The 26,700-nt window shown below is 31.6% G+C and overlaps 3 protein-coding genes across 3 annotated transcripts; 2 read left to right on the top strand and 1 right to left on the bottom strand.

Moving 5' to 3' along the window:
- Positions 1-1,300: 1,300 nt before the first annotated feature.
- On the bottom strand, positions 1,301-5,293 carry LOC114374751. The gene is made up of 3 exons (XM_028332417.1): positions 4,850-5,293; positions 1,890-1,997; positions 1,301-1,806 (listed from the first exon to the last, which is right to left on the bottom strand). Exons 1-3 carry the CDS (start codon positions 5,150-5,152, stop codon positions 1,495-1,497), a joined length of 723 nt encoding a protein of 240 aa, XP_028188218.1. The 5' UTR covers positions 5,153-5,293; the 3' UTR covers positions 1,301-1,494.
- An 880-nt stretch (positions 5,294-6,173) lies between these two features.
- Positions 6,174-6,904, top strand: LOC114374115. Its single transcript, XM_028331719.1, has one exon. The coding sequence runs from the start codon at positions 6,270-6,272 to the stop codon at positions 6,834-6,836; it is 567 nt and encodes a 188-aa protein (XP_028187520.1). The 5' UTR covers positions 6,174-6,269; the 3' UTR covers positions 6,837-6,904.
- A 10,855-nt stretch (positions 6,905-17,759) lies between these two features.
- On the top strand, positions 17,760-26,134 carry LOC114376406 (uncharacterized protein At2g24330-like). The gene is made up of 5 exons (XM_028334507.1): positions 17,760-18,364; positions 19,207-19,351; positions 20,615-20,724; positions 24,830-25,253; positions 25,366-26,134. Exons 1-5 carry the CDS (start codon positions 18,101-18,103, stop codon positions 25,626-25,628), a joined length of 1,206 nt encoding a protein of 401 aa, XP_028190308.1. The 5' UTR covers positions 17,760-18,100; the 3' UTR covers positions 25,629-26,134.
- Positions 26,135-26,700: the final 566 nt, after the last annotated feature.

Genomic DNA, 26,700 nt, shown 5'->3' with positions numbered 1-26,700 from the left:
TATAGTAAGTTTCATCCATGGAAACTTGCATATATTTTGTTGTTTTACAAATTCTCAAACACTTGGACAGGTCTTTGCATCATTTTTTTCCTGAGTCAAAGATCACAGGTGTCTTTCAGCCAGCTGAATCAAAGATTAATTTCACTCGTGATGCATTGTTGTCAGTGACCCAAGAAAATTTTACCTACAGTGAAAATTAAACACAAATTCTCTTATTAAATAAATTATTCTCATTCAGAATTTAACAAAATCTTATATAATTGAATCAATCCTTTCGGTTCTTTGCATCAAATAATAACACACGGGTCAGCCAAGAATACTCCCACATGTTCCCCATCTATTATGCAAATACATGGGGTTACTTAAAAATCACAAACAATAGATATTAGTCACGCCATTAAACATGCTTACAAACTCGGGAAAAAATGGTCCATATATAAGAACATGTTTTAGATTTAATAATTATAAAAATTATTGAATATTGAAGATTCATTCAGATAGCAATTTCATCAAGTTGTCCTCTTCAACAAAAACGTACCTCCGAAATACACCCTGACCAGAAGATGGCAAGTATTGATATTGGGTTTTGAGGCATGGCTAGTGGATTCTATTGCTTGGTGTGCCTTGGTGGTGACGTGGTGCAGTTTGTGATGACCATGGTTGGTCCAGTGGTGTTGTAAATGGATCTTCAACTACTTATGCAGGAGAAGGGCTAATGTTTGAGCTTGATCATGGATTTTCCTTGCTAAAATACCTTCCGGAATTTAGATTGCAGAATGTTAAATGCATCCCGGAAACTAATTTCAGAAAATAGGTACATTTGGCAAAAAAAATCAGAATTAGAAAAGGAACTACATTTAATAATTATAAGCTTAAATCAGAGGGTATATTTAACATTTGCCTTCTTTTAATTATGGGCTTAAATACATTTTTTGATTCCTATAATTTAACATTTTTTTTTATTTTCATCTTTGTAATTTTTGTTTTGTTTTAGTTCTTTGTAAAATATATTTATTTTATTTTTCGTCCTTAAAATACTTTAGTTAGTACTTTTTTACTATTCAAAACATTTTTTATTATTCAAAGTATTATTTAAAATATTTTAAGGACGAAAAACAAAACAAACATTTTAAAAAGACTAAAACGAAAAAAAAAATTACAAGAACAAAAATAAAAAAAAACACTAAATTACATAAACAAAAAATGTATTTAAGCCTTAATTATCAAAATAGTTTTATCCTCCTCTCAAGCCACATATTCAATACACATACAGATTTTGTGGCAAACTTTAAGAAGCCAATGAAAGAAACAAGTAAAGGCACTTGCAGCCTACTAAAATGTACACACTCTTCACGTAATGTTATGAATAAAAAATTGGTAAGCAATAAATGTCCAGCAACAAGTAAATGAGAAGGCAAAGAGAAATAGTCACAAAAATTACAAACACCATACGAAACAAACAAAATAATCCAGAGGAAGATTTTTTTGCTGCTGTTAAAAGAATTTGTTATACTGGCCAGTGAGAGAGTCCCTTAGATTTGAGTACAAGCCATAGAGAGAGTACTGCCGCAGGTTTTCCACTTCAAACCATGAATTAAGCACTCTGAGATGCCTGTCTGTACCAGAAAATGCAAGCTGAATTCCAAGACTACAATCTACTGCACCTCCTCTGCCCTTGCAAGATGATGTTCTGATTGCACAATCTTGTTTGTTGAGGCATATGAAGTTCGATTTTTCCTTGCACGAAGAACAACCGTCTCTCTTCCAGTAAAAGTTCTGCAGCCTACCCCTCTGAAACTCTAGCACCTAATCAAATGAAAAGTCCAACCAAGCCTTTCAATAACGAACCAAAAACTCAACTCTTCAGGTCCATGATTTACAACTCTTACCAGTGTAAAACTTGTTACGGTATATGTGCTGTTTGCAACAAATGCGAGAGGGGAACGTGCAGCATATTTCCTCCCCGCAAATGCCACCATATATCCACCATAAGAATCCTACATATCATGATGAAAATGAAAATTGGAAGTTAGTTATAATGATGACACCACTCATGCAATTTTTCTGTTTTAGCTTCTTGAGGTTCTCATATTCACTTTCAGGGAACTAAACTTTCTCTAATTCATGTATGCGAAAAAAGAAAAAAAAGTTGCTCAGTTGCTCTGATTTACTATTTTTTTTTTTTTTTGCAGACATGTTTTATCTTAATTTTTTGAACATAGGGAAGCAGATGGTTTAAAGGATCCCAGTGCAAGTCACCATGACCTGAGATTCTCATTTCTATCCTATTAGAGCAGAAGCGTTGAAGCACCATGGCTTCTTAGAAGTTGTGAGGGATAAAACTAAGCAATAAACCATATTCTTTGGAAACAACAAAAAATTGATGGTTTGCTTTGTGGTTATAAACAAATGTTTTGAGCATATCCTCCAATACTCAAATTCAGTCAAGGGAATCTGTATTAGGAACTTGTGAATTAGAATGCTCTAAGAAAAACAAAAGCCATTTTATTACTAACTCAAGCATGCATTATAGGTCTTTCAAGTTTCAAATTTCTTAGAGAAAATAGTCCATGTATTGAAAGTATAGAGAAATTTTATACTGTCATTCAATAACAAATTGTCATGAATGGTAAGTTTGTTGACTTTGATAATAATTACCTTAAGTTATACCTACCATAATTTCTAATTGATAGTGTGAAAAAACTTACATTGACAATACATAGAAATTAAACTCTAAACCATGTCCCTTTTCCAAAAATAGCAGCCTCCTTGATACACTTCACAGTTCAGATTATGCCGCCTAATTATTTCAATTTATGGTTATTGGTTTTATGTCTTTATGCGTGTGAACAAGCCTAACATTGATCACATTCAACAAAGATCTAAACAAAATCGCTATACTAGTAGTTGAGAAGGATTGTTAGCTTCGCTATCTTAACGTTGACTTTTATATTCAATATTGAGTATCAGATGTACATTTTGACCATATGTTAATAAACTTGTCATGTCAAACAGGTTTGACTGAACTCTGCATATAATAGTAAAACCAGTGATTGCAAGTTACAGCTTTAGCTAATGATGTCACCGTGATGTAAGCATCAAACTAAACAGTAGCAAAAAAGATGAAAGCAGCATTCAAAAGTATTTTGGTTGGTTAAAAGTCTGCAATCAAGTTTAATAACCAAAGAGGAGTGGCTTAATTTCAACAGTGAAGAGATAGATACAGCAGAACTTGAGAGTATTTAAGTCAGTACGAAGTGTGCAGTCAAGTTTAATTGTAACACCAATAAGGAGTGGTTTAAGTCTATTAAGCTTAACACAAAGATAACTGATAGGTCAACACTATAAGACAATACATTGTGGTTTAACTTGTAATTGAAGATTATTACAAGCCTATAAGGCACTGAGTAGCAGGGAAAATATTTAATTAGCAATGCAGAGGGCATAATATAAGCAGTCTCCCTAGTACCTTGGCATGCATGATGAAACTTAAGATGGTTGCAAAAGTAGAAACTTTGCTTCATTGAGTGGGATGTCAAAACTAGTGGAATATTGGAAAAATAAATGAAAGCGACAGTTTAGAACCATAACCTCGGCATTGAACTAGATGTAAAGAATATAGGCCAGGTTTGGCCATTGTACATAACTTCTTTAATGGAGGTTGCAGGATAGGGTGTGTATTGTATGGTAGGTATTAAGCAATATTTGATACCTCAACATGGTTATGTATATATTATGCTTTTAGTAGGTTGGTGCAGCAGTCTCAGAGTACTATAGTGATAAATAACCTCTCACATCTCATTTAAAACACTTTAAAACTGAATTTATGACATTCAACAACCTCGATATCCGTACCTTCATTACTAAGCACTTATGCTGCTTAATTTCTTGCCATAATGAGCACATAAATTTAGGTTCATTAGTTAGTTCCACATGTCCAACGAGAAAGTCATAGGATAGCTATAAAATGTGTCAAAATTTATTTCTACTTCTAACATTTTCCCAGCCCAAATCCATTTTATCCAGCACAAATAGTACTATAACAAGAAAGATGAACCCTCACCATCATAATCACAAGAAAGATGAATTAGCAGTTAGAAAACAATCGCTAAGTCATCTACAGTAACTATAACAACCCAGAGATAGCACCATGTCAATATCAAATATAGAAGTACCCCACATACCAACCAATGAACAGAAACCACAATCCCATTATCCCCATATTCTACAATGACAATAGTATACCAACATATAAATATAAGACATCCCTTGTTCATACAAGTGTATCATCCACATTTTCTATAACAATATCTTCTCTTTCTATCTCTCTCTCTATCACACCAACTAACTATTTTTGTACAAAACTTTATACCAATATAACTTCTCCAAATATAATCAACATCTAACAGATTACTGATTCATTCAAGAATAACACATCACATTTTCTCTCCATCCATCACTGACATCAACCATTTTATCCAAAACACTGTCTTCTCTTCCTCTCTCTCTTTTATACATTTCTTTTGTACAAAATTAATACTATTTCTTCAAAATATATTCAACAAGTCGCCTCAAAGTTCTAAACTTTTCTTATCCTTAACACTGTCTTCTCTCTCTCTCTCTCTCTTACATTTCTTTTGTACAAAACTAATACTATTTCTCTAAATATAACCAACAAGTCACCTCAAAGTTCCAAACTTTCCAACACAGCAGAGTCAAACATCCATGTCAAAGCAAGATTTCAGCCCCCACAACCAAGAAAAACAAAACGAACAACATCACTTTCAATCAGCCAAGGCCAAAGAAAAAAAGAAAAAGAAAAGATGAAAGAGGTAACAGTGTAACTTACAGGGAAGAAACTAGAGGTGTTGATGGTGAGGAGAGAGATCTCATCAACCCGGGGACGGAAGAGAGCAAGCTGTGAGTTGGAGAAAGAGAGAGAGAGGCGTCGGTCACAGGGAGAGAGCTGAAGGGACTGGTTCTGGTTGTAGAAGAAAGAGTCTCTGGAACTGAAGGCAATGCCAAAAGTGAAGCCATCGGATCTCTGAATCCTGGCATCAGCACAAGGCTGGTACACATTGTTGGTGTTGGTAGCAGCTGCAGCTACAGATAACAGCAGCAGCATCAACCACAGTGCCCTTTTGAGTGCCATTGTTGTGTTTGGATTTGATGATGATGATGGTGTGGTGGGAGATGCCAGGCTTTGTTTGTTTATTCCAACTTTGAATCTACTGGCTACTACTAATGGGGTGTGGTTTTTATCCTAAGGTGTGTTGTAAAGTTACAAACTTTGTGGAGTGCGAATTGTGGCGGTGTTATAAGAGGAAAAGGATAATTAGGGGAGTGTATTGGATTAAGATTTCAAAGGATTTTAAAAGATTTTTTTATGATTAAAAGGTCTTGTGGTATTCAATCAAGACTTTTATAAAATATAAACAAATCTTGTGGTATTCAATTAAGACAATAAAGATTTTTTTTTTCAGGGCAACAAAATCTGTTGGTATTCAATTGAGATTTCTTACCACTTTTAAAATGTCTTTTGGTATTCAAAAGTAAATAGATTTTGATGGATTCTTTTATGGAATGGATTTTGAGAGACTTTTTAGTTAGAAATACACATAAAATACTCCTCCAACAATCTCACCCAAACCCTTGAGACTTTTCATAATCTTCCAAAGACTTTTTCTTCTCCTGCCGAACAAGACACAAACCACTACCAGGTTCATTCTCTTACAACTTTTCAATCAATTTTACCTATTTTTTTAATGGCAATCGATAGTCAATATTGTTCATACTATATGTATATTACGCAAATCAAAAGAAAAGGGTGCTGTATATGCTTCAAGATTTCGTATTCATATTGTTTTCAACGTCCAGGCAATGAATATGCATCAAAAGAATGACAATTGATATGCATCAAGATTTCATATTGCTTTTTTTCTAGTACTGTATATGCAAATCAAAATAAAAAACTCTTTTTTTTTCTGTTTCTTCAACTTGTTTTTTTACAACGTCCATTATTATTATTATTATTTTCTTGTGTTATTATTAAAATGTTAATTATTAATGTGTTATTATTATTTTTTTGACAGCGTGTTATTATTATTATTATTGTGTTAATAATTTTTTAATTGTTATTGTGTTATTATTATTGTTATTTTATTATTATTCCCGCATCAGTAAAAGGACGAGATGTAAGCAGTTATCGTGATCGTCATGGAAATATATCACAAAATGTATTAACTGCTTGTAACTTTGATTTGGAATTCATGTACGTTCTTAGCGGGTGGGAGGGTTCAGCACATGATTCCAAGGTGTTAAGTGATGCTTTGGCAAGGAAGAATGGACTTAAAGTGCCCCAAGGTATGTATTATCTGGTGGATTGTGGATTTCCTAATCGACGCAAATTTTTAGCCCCATATCGAGGTGTACGATATCATCTACAAGATTTTGCAGGTCACGGTAATGACCCTGAAAATGAAAAGGAATTATTTAATCTTCGGCATGCATCCTTAAGGAATGTGATTGAGAGGATATTTGGTATTTTTAAATCGCGGTTCACAATTTTTAAGTCAGCACCTCCATTTCTATTTAAAACACAAGCAGAGCTTTTGTTGGCATGTGCAGCACTTCATAATTTTCTTCGCAAAGAATGTCGTTCTGATGAATTTCCAGTGGAACCTACTGACGAGTCTTCATCTTCATCTTCAGTGTTACCAAATTACGAAGACAATGATCATGAACCCATTGTTCAAACACAAGAGCAGGAACGAGAAGATACTAATATATGGAGGACTAATATAGGTTCAGATATGTGGAGAAATGCTAATAATTAGGCGAACATGAAGTGAGAATCACTTTGTTATTATTTTTTTAGGCAATAATGACTTTGTTATTAAAAGGTTTAAAATTTATCGTTTTTATTTTCTTTATTCAAACATTATAATTTATTTATCATCTTTTTCATTCACTTTTGTAACTTCCGTTATTTTTTTGTTTAAAATGTATTAATCTTTCAAAATCTTAAAAATCTATAAAGTACTTTGAAATCTTAAAAATCTGTGTTAGAAATCCATTAAAATCTTGGGTTAAGAATCTTGATTGTAAAAAGTCTTTTAAAAAAAATCTTTTAAAATCCCACAAAATCAATACAATCCTACATAATCTTTTAAAATCTTCAAGATTGTTTTTGTCAAAATATTCTCTTAAAATCCCAATCCAATACACCCCTTAGAGTTCTAGCCTTCAGGATGGTGGCAAATTTGGTAACATAGGACAAAGGTTTTTTTTTTTTCCTTTTCTTTTCCCCCTTCATGCATAGATAATGTTTGATTTGAAGGAACCAAACATGTATGAAAGTGAATTGAAATAAATAAAAAAAGTTTAAATTAAATAGAGGGTAGAAGTATGAGATGCATGATAATTTTTAAAATTTTGATCTCAAATGCATTCCAATCAATCTTATCAAATACTAAGTGCGTTTGATTTAGAAGATAAAAATAGAGAGAATAAAAATAGAGAATTTTTTTAATTAAAGTAAAATATAAAAGGCTTGGATTTAAAAAAAAAATTCTCTCTAATATTATTTTCATCTTAAAAGTAAATTATTATTTTCATCCTTAAAAGTAAATTAGCCCAAGTAGTGGTAATTTACCAATAATTCTTAATTCTTCTATTATCATCTTCCTATTGTCTTTTATGCTAAGTTTTAAATATATTTTATACTTTTAAGATAATAAATATTTTTATTTTTCATTCAATACTATAAAATGTAATAGAAGAATTTGTAAAATTAAGAAAAGAAGATGAGATGGTATAAAAGAATAATATACGTAATAAATAATTAAAAATAAAAAGCTAATATATTTTTTAAAACTATAAAACAAATAGGTCTTGAATATTTTATTTTTTTAACCAGTAGAATTATATAAACTTTTATATAAAAAAGCTAATATATTAATTTATTATTTTTATTTTTGTTGACATTTGTCATACAATTGAAAGGAAAGATTAGAGAAACCAAAGAGAAGGGATATTTGAGTATTAAGTTTGGACAATCCATTTTTTTTGGATGATTCATCCTTATCTTTTGATTTTAATGATTATAAAGATATATATTATTAATGAAATAATGAGTTACTCTTAAGGAGCACACTTGATATTATTTATTATCATACAAGCTCTTAATTGTGTGCATCCAATTACAAGTGAAAATTGTTTTATTAAATATTATATCCATCATCCAACATGTTGTTAATTAGTTAACATCCATGCTTGTGAAAAACTAGTGTTCATGCATTGCGTTATTTTATTCGCGTCCAATGGATTTAAATCACTTACACACTTTCTTTATATACTAAGTATAAGTGACATCCAATGTTGTACTGAAAAAGTTAGTGTTAGGTACAAAGGGAAGTGAACAAACTTAACTTTCAAAATTTCACTTTTGGCTTTCTTTTTTTAAACTACTAACATTTGAATTTAATAAAGAACAAAATAAAAGAAATTAAAAGGAATATTCTTCAAGGGTCACTTTCATCACGGAAGAGAAGCACATGTGGTTGTATGTACTAATATTCCTTCTCTCTCCAACCATAGACATATCAAGTCACCAATGTTAATCCTATAACAAATCTTTCTTTGAAACCTTTAAAAGGCGACTCAAGCTTTATATTTCAAACAAAATGAAGTAATCAAAAGAGAAAACAAGCAAAATAACTCTTAAGTGAAACTCTATCAAAATCAGTGGACGACATACTCAGCACTTAAGTAGTTCATTATTTGCCTAGCAAAGTTAATATGTGTATTCGAACATAATTGTTTATCCACTCTATTGAGTGATTTGAATGTTGTATTCATTCAAACTTTTGTTTGTGAAAGTCAAGAATGATTTAGTGTAAAAAAATATTTGGGTATCTTAGATTTAGGGAGAATCTAAAAGTGTGTCAGTAGTGACATAAAAAATACTATTGTAACCCGGAGTGTTTGTCTAGAATACTTGTTTGTGATCATTTTTTATTAGTGGAATCCTTTTCACATTTGTAAAGAAAAACTGGATGTAGCTCTGTTTGAGTGAACTAGTATAAACTAAGTGTTTCTACTTCTCTCTTAAGATATTTTATTAGTATTCTTTAAGTGTACACTTGTTTACCAAATGTTTATTTGAAAATCTTTGTGAAAACCCTATTTTACATTGGACGATAATCAATTATTTTCACTAAAATTTCTTTTTCGCTTATTGAACGACACAATCAGAAACTATGTTTTTACATATCTGTTTGAGAAAAGCTTTTCTTTGCAAAAAAGTTATCATATTTCTCTAGCGCTTTATTTAAGCTCCACCCTATTGTGATCTTTGATATTTCATTGAGAACAATGGTAGCTAGATTTTCCACTTCATTGGCTAAATGAATTAAAAGAAAGGAAATAATGTGTATATATATAATACGACTCCTATGATCATAATACTTTCTTTCTCATGTGAGAACAACTAATAACAATCATCAGATTAAGATTAAAAATAATAGACGATTGAGATTAACATATTTAAAATTTCAAATTAAAATTTAATATAATCATCAACTCTCTAAAAGATTCACAAAACAACAATCAAATCTATAAAAAATCTTGTCACTCTTCTTCAAGATTTCTTGACCTGATAGTTGTTATTAGTTGTTCTCATATAAGGTAGTGTTCTCACAAGAGTCATACTCTATATATACTAGTTTGATACCCGTGTGATGCATGAGTTAGTTTGAAAAACAATGTAAAAATTAAAAATATTTTTGAATTAAAAATATAAAAAAAGTGTAAAATTTTGTATTAATACCAATAAAATCTAAGAATAAGAAAAATTGCTTTGAACACATATTTTATATATTAAGACAAATTCTTGATAAGTTCTCTATATGCAACATTAATTGTACAGTTTTCATGCATGTTCTCATGATTTTCTAGCAAAATTTTTAATCTCTCTTTAGAACGCATTCTAGAAAAAGCAACATATAGTTATCTATGAGTAAATACCAATTTAACTTCTCTATTATCTCTTTTCAAACTATTCCTTTGAAAATAATATTATTTTCATGATTTTTAAAGTTAAATCATAATTAAATATTAACACAACTGTTATATGATATCGTTTTAAATGAACAACACAAAAATAATAAGGGAGAATCCAAATCCACCCAAACACATATCTTGAAAGATATAGTCCAACTCAAGAAAGTGCTTGACCTTTAAATTTATCTATTCATTGCAAATGAAACACTCCGACCTTTAAGTCTAGCTTATAAGGAGGAAGTACAAAACAATTAATTGCATTTAATTTCTCTGGCGAAAAAGTTTCTAACTCAAATCTTGTATTTCCTTCTTCAACACAAACAGAATCCGAACTGAAAATATTATTTCGAATCCTACAATCCAACTCATCGTGTAGTCGTTTACTTGACACAACATCCAATGTAGGACACAAAATGTTTCTCTCCTTAAATTATTGTATTTTCCAAATTTTATAACATGTTTGGATATCCAAAGTCAATTAAATCATCCAAAACATTTTTTGAATTTTTAATCCACATATCTTGAGGTATTTGAATTTCAAATTCTCCTTCAATTTTTAATCACCTATTTTCAATATCTAGTCACAAAGTTCTTTCAATTCAACATGGTTAGATTGACTTGATGATGGATGAAGTCTCATATTCCGGATCAATAAAAAAATGGGCGACTCAACTTTTTATTTCCCAATTTAAATTGAAATTATTTTGAAATTATTTATTGCTTGGGAATTGATATCACATTAATTGATTGTCAACTCAATTCCCCTCCAAATTAATAATTCACTTTATCAAGAAACTTGAAATTAATCAATTCGTTGCAGGGGAATATCCTTTTTAACACTATGATTTAAATAAAATATGGAGAAATCTAACTCAATTTTTGATTTATATCATTTGTAATTAGATCCTTAATTAATTTTAATATTTTATATCCTGTGATTTTATAACATGTTGCTATATATATTTCTACTTCTTATTACTAAAAGATTTATAGTAAAGAAATTCATTTTTAAATAGTTAATACAATTGACATAAATAATAAATAATTGACTAAAATTGTAAATAGTTGTTTGAAATAAGAAAAGAAGTACTGAGTTAATTAATTAATTTCATATTAATTATTAAAAGGTTACTTATTTATAAATTTAAAAAATGCTAAAACTAAAATTTTTATATTTTTTTATGAAGTTGCCATTTAAAATAATGTTGCAGAACTTTTTATTAACGTCCAAACTTTTTTATTTCCCAATTTAAATTGAAATCATTTATTTGATTGTCATATATTTTTACAATATTACGTATCAATTAAAAATAAATATGTTAAGTAATGAATGTGATGAATTTAATTTGATAGGTGGGGACCAATTTTTTTTACATTTCAATATTTTTTTGAATAATTTTGAAATTATAATTTATCTAATTTGATTGTGAATACAATTCAGACATCGGCACTGATTAAGATTGATGAAATTATCAATTTTACTCAATCATTCACATTTATATTAATATATTACTGATAATTTTAAGATCAAAATTGATTTTTAATGATATTTTTAATTCTTACAATTAAGTTTATTTTGTATCAGAATGAATTTGATTTTGTAACAAATTGAAATTACAACTTTTGAGATTGATAAATTTTATTCCAACTTTTAGTTATTAATAAATTCTGAGTGTAAAATTATTATTTTAAATAATTTGAATATATTTATAAATTATTTTAATATTATTTATTTATGTTTTATATATTATAAACTTATACAATAATTATTTTATGTGTAATCAATAGATTTAATACTTATTTTGTGCCAATATTATATTTCCCTTTGAATTGAATGTCTTTTTCGTAATCAATTAATAATTTTTGTTTAAGTTACGAGTGGAGTAATATTCAGTAATCTAATTCAGGTATTTAAAAATCCCAACTCAGAATTCCAAGTTTATAAGATTAATTACTTTTGTTTAAGTTATGAGTAGAGTAATTAATAACTCACCAGCCTGCATGAGTGGTTTCTTCATATGTTTGTCATTTGAGTTACCGCGAATGAAATTTTGTGCAATGTGACGTAGACAAATGAAATGGGATGTGTCTTGAACCCATAAATTATTTGGGTTGTTATAGAAACTCATAATTGAGGTGTGTCTATCTAAAATGAGAGAAATATTACTTTGGGGATTAACATGCCTTCTTAACTTCTTTAGGAAAAACCCCACGCTAAAGTTGTCTCCCCTTCTATAATGGCGTGGGCAATCAATATATGGTTAGCACTATCTTGTGCTATAGCTATCAATCATGTGTCTCCCGTAAAGGCATGACTTTTTGTAGGATAGAGCATAATTCATGAACATTAACGTTTTGATTGAGACTGTTGGGTTTGTCTTGACAATGGGTTGGATGATCTGCCCTATGACGTGTTTGTCGAGTTAATGATGATCTTCTATGAGCATTGGCACGAGACAATTGCAATGACCTCTGATACTCTTAATAATCCATTTCTTATGCCTCCTTGAATTATATGTGCCTAAGCTCCATGTACAACCATTCTCATGTGATTTACACATGAAGTTTAGCCTTCTCTAGTCATAATATATTGTTTTGCAGTCAAAATGATTTTCTGATGTTGTATTTTTTGATTGCTCAAATACATTGTGTTTTTTCATCGAAGGTCATACCAACCTCGAGTGCATCGATTGGTAGTTGTACACAGTGTTGTCGCAAAACGAAATGATGTTGATCAATGTATTGTGGTAGGTGGTCAAGATTCAACTCCAATAACACCTAAGTTGGTGATATTACAACAGAGGTGACATTGGTACGACAACACCCTCGTCATCGCTTTGGTCATAGTTTTGGTCATTGTTGTGACGAAACAACTCTTATCCTCATACTCACTAAAATCATATGTGTTTTCTTCGTGAAATTGTATAATGAGATCTTCATTTGTGATGAGATGTTCATTTTGGTTTGATATTTGTGTTTGTGATTGTTATGACGAGGGTGAAGTAAAATATTGTGATGGATGATAGTTTTGTTGGTCAAAGGAGGTTTGTTGAGCATCAAAAAAAGAATCATTTTGGGATAATAGTTGTGTGTATGAAGTATAAATGTTAAAGACGTCTTGTGTTTCACGATTGTTGCACGAAGACATTGGATCATTGAGGTCGAGATTGTTGTACAGTAATTGTCGTAGGATGATAGTTGTAGTTGTGGACATGACATTGGAAAAGGTAATTGTGATTGTGGAGACGGTTGATGAGAATCCTAAAATTGCCCAAATGCAATGACATATGACCAGGAGTAGGACCAAACAGTCAGTGGATACCCTCCAACAAATGGTATCAAACATACTTAACAAGGCCAAAATGGAGAAGGATGAAGGCCTAGAGGCAGAGACACTACTAAGAATATTAATTGTTGCTGAAGGTCTAATCTAATTTGAAAGCCCAAGCCGAATATGTTTTCTTTTATATTTCTATTTTTTTTCGTTGTCATTTTGGCCCAAACTAATTTGAGAGACCCATGTCTATTTCTATTTTTTTTGTTCAGATACACTATATGTATTGATTTCGTTTTCAACAGAGAGACTTTTGGCATTTTACGAATATTTTGTGAGAGCTTCTCTCTGGGTTCCTTGTTGAACCAATCTCAGACTTATCAAGGTAATTCTTATGGTGTCTATCCTGACTTATCTTCCCTCTCTGGAACTGGTGTCATCCAAACTCGGTGACCTGTATCAAGCGATCTACTCCTAGTAAGGATCATATCAACGGTGGTTGTGGTTGAGGAATAAGCTCAATAATAGCATACAATTCAACAAAATTCAATTCTAGATTTTGGACAATTGTTTCCAGCACGCCTCTAAGATCGTCATTAATGTGTAGTTGTGTTGAAATAAAACGTGTTTGACTATGATGAAATGAAATAGGGACACGATATAACAACTAAACAACTATTTCAGTTGCCCGAGTAAGGAGATAGTTGTTAATTTTTCGAATCAATTGTGTTAACCTAATAGACTGACTCACATATAGAAATATTGGGTTTTCACATGAGTACATCGATCCTTGAACCGAGTCGTCTACAATCTGACCATGGTGGTGGATGATAATCGATATTTCTTTAGGTGGAGCCATGGGTGGTGTTTGTGGGATGTGAGTGGGAAGACTGTGAGAGTTAGGAATAGAGGTTAGTTTTGTGAGAATGTTGTTGTGTGTGATGTGTTGTGAAATGGTGAGATTATATATAGGGTGAGAAAATTTGGTATGAGAATTAGGTGGAAGGGTTAGGGGACAAAGTTAGGTACGAGAGTTAGGTGGGAGAGTCAGTGCATGTGAGTTAACAGTGTGCATTTGCGTACATTAAAGACAATAGACTATCGGTTGCATCATGACTGTTGATCGCACTATTCCGTATCGCGCACCAAGCTCACGCAAATTATTGAAAACCACATTAATGTGGTTGTCGGTGCATGTGAGTGAACAGTGTGCAGCTGTGCACACTACAAATGATAGTCTGTTTGTTGCATCATGACTGTTGACCGCACTGTTCCGCATCACACATTGAGCCCACACGGGTTATTGAGAACCACATTAATATGGTTCTCGGTACATGTGAGTGAACAGTGTACAACTGCGTACATTACAGGCGATAATCTGTCTGTTGCATCACGATTGTTGACCACACTATTCTGCATCACACACCAAGCCCACACGGATTATTGAGAAGCACATGAATGTGGTTTCGGTGCATGTGAGTGAATAATGTGCAATTGTGTACATTACATACGACAGTCTGTCGATTGCATCATGATTGTTGACTGCACTGTTCTGTATCACGCACGGAGCCCACACGGATTATTAAGAACCACATTAATGGGGTTCTCGGTGCATGTGAGTGAACAGTGTGCAACTGTGTACATTACAGATGACAGTCTATCCGTTGCATCACGATTGTTGACTGCATTGTTCCGCATCACGATTGTTGACTGCCCTGTTCCGCATCATGCACCAAGCCCACACAAATTATTGAGAAACACATTAATGCGATTCTCGGTGCATGTGAGTGAATAGTGTGTAGCTGCATACATTACAGACGACAGTCGGTTTATTGCATCATGACTATTGACTGCACTGTTCTGCATTGTGCACCGAGCTCACGTGAATTATTGAGAACCACATTAATGCGGTTCTCGGTGCATGTGAGTGAATGGTGCGCAATTACGTACATTATAGACGACATTTTGTCCGTTGCATCATGACTATTGATTGCATTGTTTCACATCGCGCACCGAGCCCACACAAATTATTTAGATATGCATTAATGCGGTTGTCAATACATGCGAGTGAATAATGTGCAATTGCACACATTATTGACAATAGTCTTTTTGTTGGTGTCTTGACTGTTTATGGAACTGTTCCGCATCGCACATGGAGCCGACAGAGATTATTGAGATCTGTATTAATGCGATTGTCGATGCATGTGAGTGAACAATGCACATTTTTTTGTCCAACTACTAGAAGCGTTGCTTGTCCAATAGAAATTTTATCTATTTTTTAACAAACCAATAATCCAACTATTGGAAGAAGACATGTCCGCTGCACAACACTTTTAAAACTATGATTGGTTTTGTCATTTTCATGTTTGAATTGTTATTGTTAGTACATTTTATTGTTTTTTATTTATTATGTTTCATTTATTATGTTTCAATTTCGTTTTATTATTTTCAATTATTATTGATAGTATTTTCTGTTATTTGAGTGCTTTAATTTCTTTATATAATATAACTAATATGTAATAACTATATATTCATTGTTCTTTATAAAAAATATTTAAAAAATCAAAAGTTTGAAAGTCTTGTATAAATTAATTATAATTAAACCAAAAATATTATCAACTTTTAAAAATTAAATAATATAAGAAAAAAATTATATTTAATAACATCATTTTCTTAAAAACTAAATATTATTTTACAATTTTTTTAAAAATTAAATCAATAAAAATTAATTTTCATAAAATATAAAATTAATTTTTTTTAAAAATAAATTAAAAAAATATCTCCTTAAGAAATCGTATTCCTCAATCCCGACTCTTCACTGTCAACACGTGTATTTGAGAATTTAAGGGGGTGTTTGGTTTGGTTGTTTTCTGTTTTCATTTTCACTGAAAACAGAAAACGGTAATAAAAATGTGTTTGGTTGAATTTCTGAAAACATTTTAGTGAAAATGAAAACAGGAAACAACTAGAAAATGAAAAATAAATTCTCGTTTTGAGTGTTTTCAGTTGAGAATAGAAACCTCATTTCGGGTAAAATGAAATTGCGATGACAATGAATGTAATTTTAAACAAATCTAAAAATACAAAAAAACAAGAAGTGAATATATAATAAATTTTCAGTATTTTTATTTCATGAAAACAAAAAACAAGAAGTCAAACCAAACATGTTTTCAGAATTCTAATCTTTTGAAAATGAAAACAGGGAATAAAAATAGAAAATAAAAATGCAAACCAAACAATATTGGAAATAAAGAGGAGAGAGAAGGTGCAATTTCACAAAAAAAAAATCTAATTTTTCAAATATGATTTTTTTTAAGCTGACAGCTTTTTTGTAAGGCAAACATGATAGCTATTTATATTTTTTTAATTAAAAAATAAAAAAAAATAAAAAATATATTTTTTAAGGTTAAAACAAAATATATTATTAGTTAAGATACGGAGTGAAAAAAAACTAATCCTAATTAAAGAATTTTCTTTTTCATAAAAACTATCATAATAATACGGCGATCATAAATTACTTTTCATGTATAAAACATATAATTAGATGACATGATGATAGTAAACATTTTGATTGTCAGTACATATATTATATGTTATTTATTTACTACTATTAAAATAGTTATTATTATATAAAATCAACATATCAACATTAACATTATAGTGTCAATATATTTAAATTTTAATTTGTTGATCAGAATCTTCAGCTCAATATTTCACACCCCCTCATAAAAAAGGAAAAGAAAATCTTGTTTTTTTTTTCTTTAATGACAACAGAAAAAGAAAAGAAAAAGTTAAGAACAGTAAAAAACGGTTGACTGGTCGTATTCATTTACTAGTGTTAGGATGTTCAGTCAACTACCTCATCGCAAAAGATGTTACTCTGTCTCTTTTTTCAGTTTGTTGTTTGTAAGATTTAAATTTAAAATGATATTTTTTATAAGACTCAAATAATAATATTTTTTATTAATTATTTTTGGATTAAATATATCTTTCATTGAAAGAAGAGATATAATATAATGATAAATAATTAAAATAGAAATAAGTATTAATAATAAGGATAATTTAAAAAAAACTATAAATTTAAGATAAATTTATTATTATTAATTAAATTAATTATTTTTCTTATTTTTGATGAATATTGTAATTGAGTTTTATATATAAAAATGAAGGGAATACCAAACAAAAAAATTAATAAAAAATAAATTCATATCTCAAAAATGCATAAATTCAATTTTTACTGTTGTGAAGACTTTATTTTTCAATATGAGGTATGTCTATATTGATTGCGGACCTGACTGTTTTTAAAGTGTATTTTTACACCTAAATATTAACATATCTCTCAAAATTTGAAGGGACAATAAGGAAACAACTTTGATGGCAGTGAGTTTCCGTGAGCCAAATCACCATACATGTTCAAAAAAAGAGGATTAGGTTGATGGAGTGACATCAAACTTCAAAGTATTCACATCCACGGAGCGTGAAGTCCAACGTGCTTGACACTACGTGGAGAGAGAGAGTGTCCTCAGAAACCAAAACAAAACCCCAAAATTTTTGAAATAACCCTCTCTCACGTTTCTTCTTCTTCTCCCCACTCTCACTCCACTTCGTAACTCACCACCAACCTACGCGCCGAGATCTATACCGCCGAACATTCTCGAACCCTCCCAGATCGAACAAGTTCGTGTTCATTCCTCTCTCTCTCTTTTCCTTTCATACCATTTCTCAATTCTCACTTTCTTTCTTAGAAAGAAAGGGGTGAGAGTGATGGGGGATGAAAAAGGTGAGAAGAAAGAAAAAACTAGTCCCAGTGCCAGTGGAGGGAACGATAGCAAGAAGAACGAGAAGAAGAAGAAAGGGTTTATTTCGCGAATTTGGAACGCGATTTTCAGGTCGAACCGCGACGACTTTGAGAAGAGGCTTGAGTATATTACAAAAGAGGAAAACATGGCTGTGACTAGATTGAGCAACAGATCTCGCTCTTGGAGGCGAACCTCTCGCCAACTAATTCTATTCTCTGTTTTATTTGAGGTAACTACATCAATTTTATCTTTTTTATTTTATTTTTTTGTTCTTCTATTGAAAATGAGTTGTTTTGCTTTTCACTCCTCACTTGCCGCTGCGGATGGATGTAAGGTTTTAAATTGCGGTCGCAGTCGCAGTCGCGGAGTCTCTGAAAATCTTGACATTGTGAAAAATTGTGAATGCGATGTGGTTTTGGAGAATTAAAAAATCCTGATGTTGTGGAAAATTTTGGCTGCAAGTGTGGTCTCTTAAAAGACTGGTGAATTTGAGAAATTGTGGTTTTTAAAGACTGGAGAATTTTAGAACCTTAGATATTTGAAGGAATTAAGCAGAGGCGGACAATTTTATGTATTTGGTTTTTTGAAAGATTATTGTCTTGGGTTTAGTCCCCTGAGGATTTTAAGGGTTGTTGCCTTGTTGGTGTTTTAGATTTGTTTTATATTTTGGATCTTGTGAGGACTCGGTTTTTGAAAGGATTGGTTTTTTGGAGGATTGGGGTTAAAAAAAGTTATTTGTGTTTGGGAATGAATGATTTGTTTTTCTTTCTTTGCCATTCTAGGAATGACGTTTTAAAAGTTAGTTTAGGAGAACTGATTTTGTTTGGACGGGAAAGTATAACCACTTTTGGAATGTAAATGTAGATGTGGTTTCAATTATTTCAGTAGGGTCTTTGAAAAAAATGAAAATAAATCTTTTGAGGAGTGTGCAGTAATGTTTCCCTTTTATTGAGTGACAATGGAGGGTTTACTTGAATTTTAAATTTCTTCTCTGACAAATTAATATATTCTTATTGATTATTGAGGGTGTTTTTATAAATGGATTTTGCTTAAAATGGTTTCAACTTTCAGGTCATTGCTGTAGGTTATGCTATTATGACAACAAGATCAATGGATATGAATTGGAAAATGAGGGCAATCCGAGTTTTGCCAATGTTTCTTTTGCCTGCCTTGTCTTCGGCTACATATACTGCATTTGTCAGCTTCACCAGGATGTGTAAGTGTCCAAACTCAAAAGGTTTACAATCAACATGAAAGACAATTTATTTATTTTATTTCGTTTTGTAAATTAGAGCATCATATATTTATCTGTTCTACTGAATTTGCATCTGACTTCTAGGCCAAGAGAAACTTTATGTCTTCTGATTTTTATTCTCAAATTCAAGCTTGTCAACTGTTCTAGTCCTCCCATTTTTGAAGTTGTTTACGAGTTCTGATTCCATCACTTGTTAACAACTTAGTGGGAGTGGAAAAGTTTATATTTTAGCATTCAAATAAAACTCCTTCACACAGTCACATATATCCTGACCAATGACTTCCCAGTATTCCCAATGACTATTAGTTCAAACTTGAACATGTGGAAGATGTATTTGCCCAATTCATTATTTGTTGGTACCCTGCAATATTTGGGAGTACATGAAGCTTTGTGGGACGACAAGAAAGACTTGTCAAATTGGGATGCTTTTGGTTCTTCACACCAAATCCTTTATAGCCTGTTGTAAACAGACTTTAAAATATCATCCCATTTGGCACTGAGAGAAGAAAACGGAAAGAATTCAAGCTGAATCTATTTTTCGAAGAATTTCCCGAGCATATTAGGTAATATCAAGCCGAATTGTTCATGGGATGTTATATATGCTGTCAACATGTGTGGAATTAAGGTGTCAACCTTAATACAATATATTATGGTTTCCATATTTGTTTGTCTTCCAGAACCGCACGTCTTCAAAACCAACATCCCACCATCATTATAAGTGTCTTGAACCTTCGGTAGAATCCAATCCCAGCACTTGAAAAGCTCCCGAAATCCATTTGAACTTGATTTCATTGTAGGCTTTTTCAAGAGGGCCCTTACTTGGATGTCATTTCCTCATGAGTTTAATGTATGCATGCTCGATAATGGTGAGCGAAGTACCATCTCTGACTCTAAGAATCTTGTAACAGTTATCCGTGCCAGTTGACCGGAGGACTGAGGACTAGGAGAGCCAACAACCAGAGGATGAGTGTTTCCGATGCCAGTTGGAGGAGAGGGCCAACAACCGGAGGACGAGAGAGCCAAAAATGCTTGATTTTTAACATTACATTCATCAAAAGGTCCTAGAGATCTTCTACAAAAACATTTATTAGAAGTTTGGTATCTTTAGTCATAAGTGGTGAAAGCTATCATGCACAACCCAGTGATAAGCTAGTATTTAGATTTGATATGCCAAGTGCAAAAATGATATTATTTAATTTTAAATATAAAATTGTGGTTTTATAGGTGATCGCAAGGACCAGAAAATTCTTGAAAGTCTTAGAGCTGAAAGGAAGGCAAAAATTGATGAGCTCAAAGAGAAGACAAATTATTACATTACTCAACAACTCATTCAGGTCAGTGACAGATCTAGAAATGTTTGGTAGTGGGGGCAATATTGATACATAAATTTATAGCATTAAAAATATAAAACAACATTGTTAAAGTATAGATCATAGTTGTCAATAGCGGCCGTAGCGGCGGAGCGGCACCCATCCGCGACGGACACGTGTGTAGTGGCACGGTTTCGGGTCGCGGCTGGAGAGGCCGCTATCGCGGCGGAGCGGCGTGGGTTGCGGAGCGGTTTTACGTGCCGCTACTTCGAAGCACTGGTGATTCTGAGTGGGTTTAGTGATTCTGTTCTGTGTTGCTTCTTCTGCTTTGTTCTTCCCAGAGAGGGAGGGAGAGAGAGAGAGAGAGGGGGCTCTGTGTTGCTTCTTCTGCTCTGTTCTGTGTTGCTAAGAAACCCTCGATCTCAGATCTCACTTGACGAACTTGCACCTGCGCGTTCCACCAACTATTTATCTCCACGTCTCCCAAAATTGTCCTGCCTTAACAATTATCTATACAGTAGATTCACGTTTTAATATACCATTAGGGAATTCAGCAAAAAAAAAACATATATACCACTAGGGTTGGCCTATGTAGAGGCAAACAATATTAATATATAATAATAATGTTAATAATTAAATAATATAGAAATAATATTAAATAAATATAATAATATCATAATTTTATAATATTAAAAACTTATATATATATATATATTTTTGTTTTTGAACATATATATATTATTAATTATTTATATATTTATATTTTTGTTTTAAAGTTTAACATATCTAGTTAAATTGTAGCCGAACAATATTAATATATAATAATAATGTTAATAATTAAATAATATAGAAATGATATTAAATAAATATAATAATATCATAATTTTATAATATTAAAAACTTTATATATATATATATATTTATATTTTTGTTTTAAAGTTTAACATATCTAGTTAAATTGTAGCCGAACAATATTAATATATAATAATAATGTTAATAATTAAATAATATAGAAATGATATTAAATAAATATAATAATATCATAATTATATAATATTAAAAACTTATATATATATATATATTTATATTTTTGTTTTTGAACATATATATATATATTATTAATTATTTAACATATATAAAAAAACATTAAAATAGTGGTCATCCCGCTATCCGCTATCCCGCTATCTCACCTTTGGGGTCGACCGTTCCGCTACGCCGGTATTGACAACTATGGTATAGATATACATCACAGTTAGTGACATGTCTAGAAATGTTTGGTAGTGGGGGGCAATATTGATACATAAATTTATAGCATTAAAAATATAACACAACTTGTTAAAGTATAAATATATATCATAATTGTTCTCTACGAGTTTTTATATTATGAAAATATTGGGTGATTTTCACACCTTAAAAAATCCCTCTACGTATGAGTAACTAAACAATTATTCAACATTCATCTCTTGTACGATTTCTTGTCTGATTCTTGATGATATTACTAATTATTGACTTTCGTGGGAAAGAGAGAAAATAGGAATAAGATATTTGAAGTTCTTTTCTTGGTCTCAAATATAAGAAAATTTCAATTAATTAACTTTATCTTATTTAATGTTATTATCTCTAAAATATCTTTCATTTAATTGAAGTGTTAGTTTCTACAACTCTTTTTTAATTGAGTCCTGATATCAATTTCTAATGAAGCATAAGTTGGAAAAATACTTTTAATTGAAATTAATACAATTATATGTGGATAACTAATTTAGAGAAAGGACCAGAATTTTTTTTTGAAAGGAGGGCAAAAATTGATACATAGATTTACAGCATTAAAAATATAACGCAACATTATAAAAATATTGGATGATTTTCACATTTTCAAGAATCCCTCTCTATATAAGTCACTAAACAATTATTCAACCACTGACTTTGGTTGAAAAAAAAAATAGGAATAGACATAAGAAGAAAAATACTTTTTTTTTTCTTGGTCTCAAATATAAGAAAATTTTAACTAATTAACTTTATCTTATTTAATCTTATTATCTCTAAATTATCCTTCATTTAATTGAGGTGTTAGTTTCAACGACTCTTTCTTAATTCCTTATACCAATTTCTAATGAAGCATAAATTGGAGAAAAATTTACTTTTTAATTGAAACTAATACAATTAAATGTGGATAACCAACTTAGAGCTGAAAGTCTTAGAGCTGAAAGGAAGGCAAAAATTGATGAGCTCAATGAGAAGACAAATTATTACATTACTCAGCAACTCATTCAGGTCAGTGACATCAGATCTAGAAATATTTGGTAGTTGGGACAATATTGATACATAAATTTATAGCATTAAAATTATAACATAACATTCTTAAAGTATAAATATACATCACAATTGTTCTCCACGAGTTTTTTATATTATGAAAATATTGGATGATTTCCACGTTTTCAAAAATCCCTCTCTATATAAGCAACTAAACAATTATACCATTCACCTCTCCTCTCCTATGATTCCTCATCTTATTCTTGATGGTATTCACAACAGAAAATGTTAGATGCAGTTAAAAAAGTTATTTTCAATTAAAAGTCACTCATTATTGACTTATTTAATGTTTATTATCTCTAAAATATCTTTCATTTAATTGAGGTGTTAGCTTCAACGAATCTTTATTAATTTCTGATACCAATTTCTAATGAAGCATAAGTTTGGACAAAAATTTACTTTTTAATTGAAACTAATACTATTAAGCTTGGGTAACTAACTTTCTTAGTTAGAGTGAATCATTTCTTATTTTTTATATGTAAGATCTAATATACACTATATAAAGAAACTTGAGAGATTAGTGGGGGCATTTCCCCCCAGTGTTAAACCTGCATCCATCCCTGACTCAGGTAATTGTTTAAAGCAAGTATTGTTATAGGACTTTCAATATCTCCTTGTTCCTTCTCATTTAGAGCAGATGAAATATACTTGGGTTGTATTGAACTATTGATCAATTCATGCTTCTTAATGACAAAACCTTAAGGTATTGTCTAGTGCATTGTATAAAGTTGATCTTAATTGTAAGAAAATTCCATTTTTACTAGGTGTTTGCACCTAAGTAGTCAAATCTAGCCAAACATTTTGATTCCCTTACAATCACTCTTCCAACACTTGATATCACCTAATAAGAAAAAAACCGGCCTCCTTCCTTGCTCTAGTGTAAGCCCCACTGCCAATGCCACTACCACTTACACAACTAATTATCAGATACAACATATCGATAGGAGCCTTCAAGAAATAAGGAACCTGAAGGGCTTTTTATAATCCAAACTTAATAAAAATCCTAATCAGACAAAAACTCGCAAAATGAAATCTTATAAAGACAAGATAAATATCTCAATTGCAAAAGTAGAAAGACAGTTATTCCAAAAAGTAACACATAATTAATAAATATTTTATATCACCCTCTTTCAATAATTGCCTATTTTTCTTTCTTTCTGGTTTGCTGTTGAATCTGACTTTTTGCTTTGCCTATTTTTCCACTAGCCCATTTTTCTTTCTCTTTCATGTATCTTCATTCTTCATTTGGGTTAATAGAAGTTTCTTGGTTCCTTCGGTATATTTTCATCCTATAGTTAACTAGTGTCTTTTTGGTGCTAATAATATGTAGCATCATGCTATCTTGCTGCTTAAGCAACTGGGTAACAGGGATGGTATAAAAGCCTAGCCTATTTATACTATCAGGTCATGTCCCCATTGATTTGACTTAAGATGTAGGAACATGGTCAAAATACTCTAGGCAATCCTCTTCCCTTGAGCTAGCTTTTGGGTTGAGTTAGGTCAGTCAATTTTCAATAACTTGTACTAAATTTCAAGTTATGTTGGAAACTTTTGCACATTAAACATTCACTTCGGATTTTCTTCAAGCTGTCACCAAATGTGATTGCATCCATTAAGCTAATTGTTATTAAGACTTTTGCCTTGGAGAAGATAACGAATCACACGAACAATTCTATCACTTGAATCCTAGTTTCTTTATTTTATTATGACCAAGTATATTCCTTTGCTTTGAAGTGCATTATAAAAGTCAACTTGATATATTTGTTTGCAAAATACTTTAATATTATTGTGTATTATACTTAGCTCTTGTGATCCACAGAGATATGATACAGATCCTGCAGCAAAGGCAGCAGCTGCAACTGTTTTAGCATCCAAGTTGGGTGCAGATTCGGGTTTGAAAGTGTATGTGGGGGATGAATCTTCTGGTGTTTCAACAGGGAAGACCAAGGATGTTGAAGTTGTTCAGTCTAGTGGGCTTCGAAATCGCAAACAAGTGACCTCTAGATCCACTAGTCCAGGGACAACTACACCAAATTATTCTGATCAACAATTAGTTGGTTCTGGGAAAATTGATCAAACCCAAACTCATGAGCATAATCAGCTTGTAGTTGTTGAACATCACAATCCTCAAAGTTCAACAATGAACGATGGAGGATGGATTGCTCGAATTGCAGCATTGCTTGTGGGTGAGGATCCAACACAGTCTTATGAGCTTATATGCGGTAACTGCCGCATGCATAATGGTAAGTTGGCTGTGTTTGATGTTCTAGGCTTATGTTCATACACAAAGTAATAGCTACTTATCATTTCTGAATACAGTTTAAATTGTGTTTTTGTCTACTTGTTTCCTTTCAGGTCTTGCTCGGAAGGAGGATTTCCCATTTATTACTTATTACTGCCCACACTGTCACGCCCTGAACAAACCAAAGCAATCGGATGAGCGTATATCTGGTTTAAATTCCCATAACACTCAGTCTCCTAAAACAGATGACGGTGAAGAAGTTAAAAATGCTAGTGATTCTGCAGCCCAGAGTGTAATCAGAAGCGATAATCCCGTAAATACTAGCCCTGAGATTGAGGAAGTATCTGAACCGGCTATTTCAGAGGAGAAAAGCTAGTTAAAAGACAAGCCTGATTTGGGGATGGACTGTTTAGATGACATGTCTAGGCCCCTGTTTCAGGTCACAGACCAACTATAAGGAAACCAACTACAGACCAACTATAAGGAAACCAACTACAGACCAACTATAAGGAAACCAACTTTGCAACAGGAAGAGTTTTGATAACTTTGAGACTTGTGATTTATAAATTATAACACATAAATTACATGGCTTGCTTATGAATTAAAGCAATTTTGGGATTTCCATATAATTTTTCTTTCTATTTTTTGTCCGGATAGTCTTATTTCAAAAATGAGATTGTGTAAAGGGTTTAAACTTTGAATGTTGTTGCAACTTGCAAAGGTTGTGTTTAGATCTGGTCAATGTAAAATTTGTTGAAACTATATCCATGGATCATTCTTGATGGACAATGGCATCTTGTGATGCATGTAACATGATTCCCCCCGATGGATATTGGATTGTTGTTATTTAATTGTTGTGTAGCAAGTGCTCCCGTGACTTAAGTCGAAGGTGGGGTGTGTGTTTTTGCTGGTGAACAATTGCAAGTATGCTTTGGATGATTTCATGGTCATATTTTCTATTATAAGTTTAGTGATAGATTAGCGTGTGTTTGGATCTGCATAAAAAATCACTTTTTTTGTCTAAGTTTATGTTCAAATTAACGCAGAAGAAAGGAATACTTGTTTCAAGGGTGACATGCATCAGGGCACTTTGACACTCATACAAACATGTTGGTTTCAAACTTATATAGTGAAAACATACATGATACATTTCTCACCAAATCACTTTGTGTTGAAAGCAAGTATGTTAAATCTAGTGGGACAAAATTGAAGCAAAACTCTAGTAATTTCACCTATCAAAATGAAAACCGAAGGTAATTTTTTTTTACAGGATTCACAAGACTATAGAAACTAGGATATGGCATTACTTATGCTATCTTTTTTGCTGAGACAAGAAGGCCTAGGCCCCAAACAAAAACGAAAATTACAAGGATAAACTCCCTCCAGCCTTAGCTTGAAGGGGTGCTGAGTAACAAACTCATGAACACAAAAGAAAACGATTCCACCAT

The sequence above is a fragment of the Glycine soja genome, chromosome 11 (assembly GCF_004193775.1).
Source record: "Glycine soja cultivar W05 chromosome 11, ASM419377v2, whole genome shotgun sequence".
In the NCBI taxonomy this organism is placed as follows: Eukaryota; Viridiplantae; Streptophyta; class Magnoliopsida; order Fabales; family Fabaceae; genus Glycine; species Glycine soja.
The sequence above is the reverse complement of the archived record's forward strand: the minus strand, read 5'-3'. Positions and strand labels throughout refer to the sequence as shown.

Bases quoted from the DNA above. Each gene is read 5' to 3' on its own strand.
- LOC114374751 (XM_028332417.1), bottom strand. From the start codon at position 5,152: ATGGCACTCAAAAGGGCACTGTGGTTGATGCTGCTGCTGTTATCTGTA. The intron at 1,998-4,849 runs GTAAGTTACACT...CATGATATGTAG, and splicing joins ACACCTCTAGTTTCTTCCCT to GATTCTTATGGTGGATATAT. The intron at 1,807-1,889 runs GTAAGAGTTGTA...TCATTTGATTAG, and splicing joins CCGTAACAAGTTTTACACTG to GTGCTAGAGTTTCAGAGGGG.
- LOC114374115 (XM_028331719.1), top strand. From the start codon at position 6,270: ATGTACGTTCTTAGCGGGTGGGAGGGTTCAGCACATGATTCCAAGGTG.
- LOC114376406 (XM_028334507.1), top strand. From the start codon at position 18,101: ATGGGGGATGAAAAAGGTGAGAAGAAAGAAAAAACTAGTCCCAGTGCC. The intron at 19,352-20,614 runs GTAAGTGTCCAA...GTGGTTTTATAG, and splicing joins TGTCAGCTTCACCAGGATGT to GTGATCGCAAGGACCAGAAA. The intron at 20,725-24,829 runs GTCAGTGACAGA...TGTGATCCACAG, and splicing joins TTACTCAACAACTCATTCAG to AGATATGATACAGATCCTGC.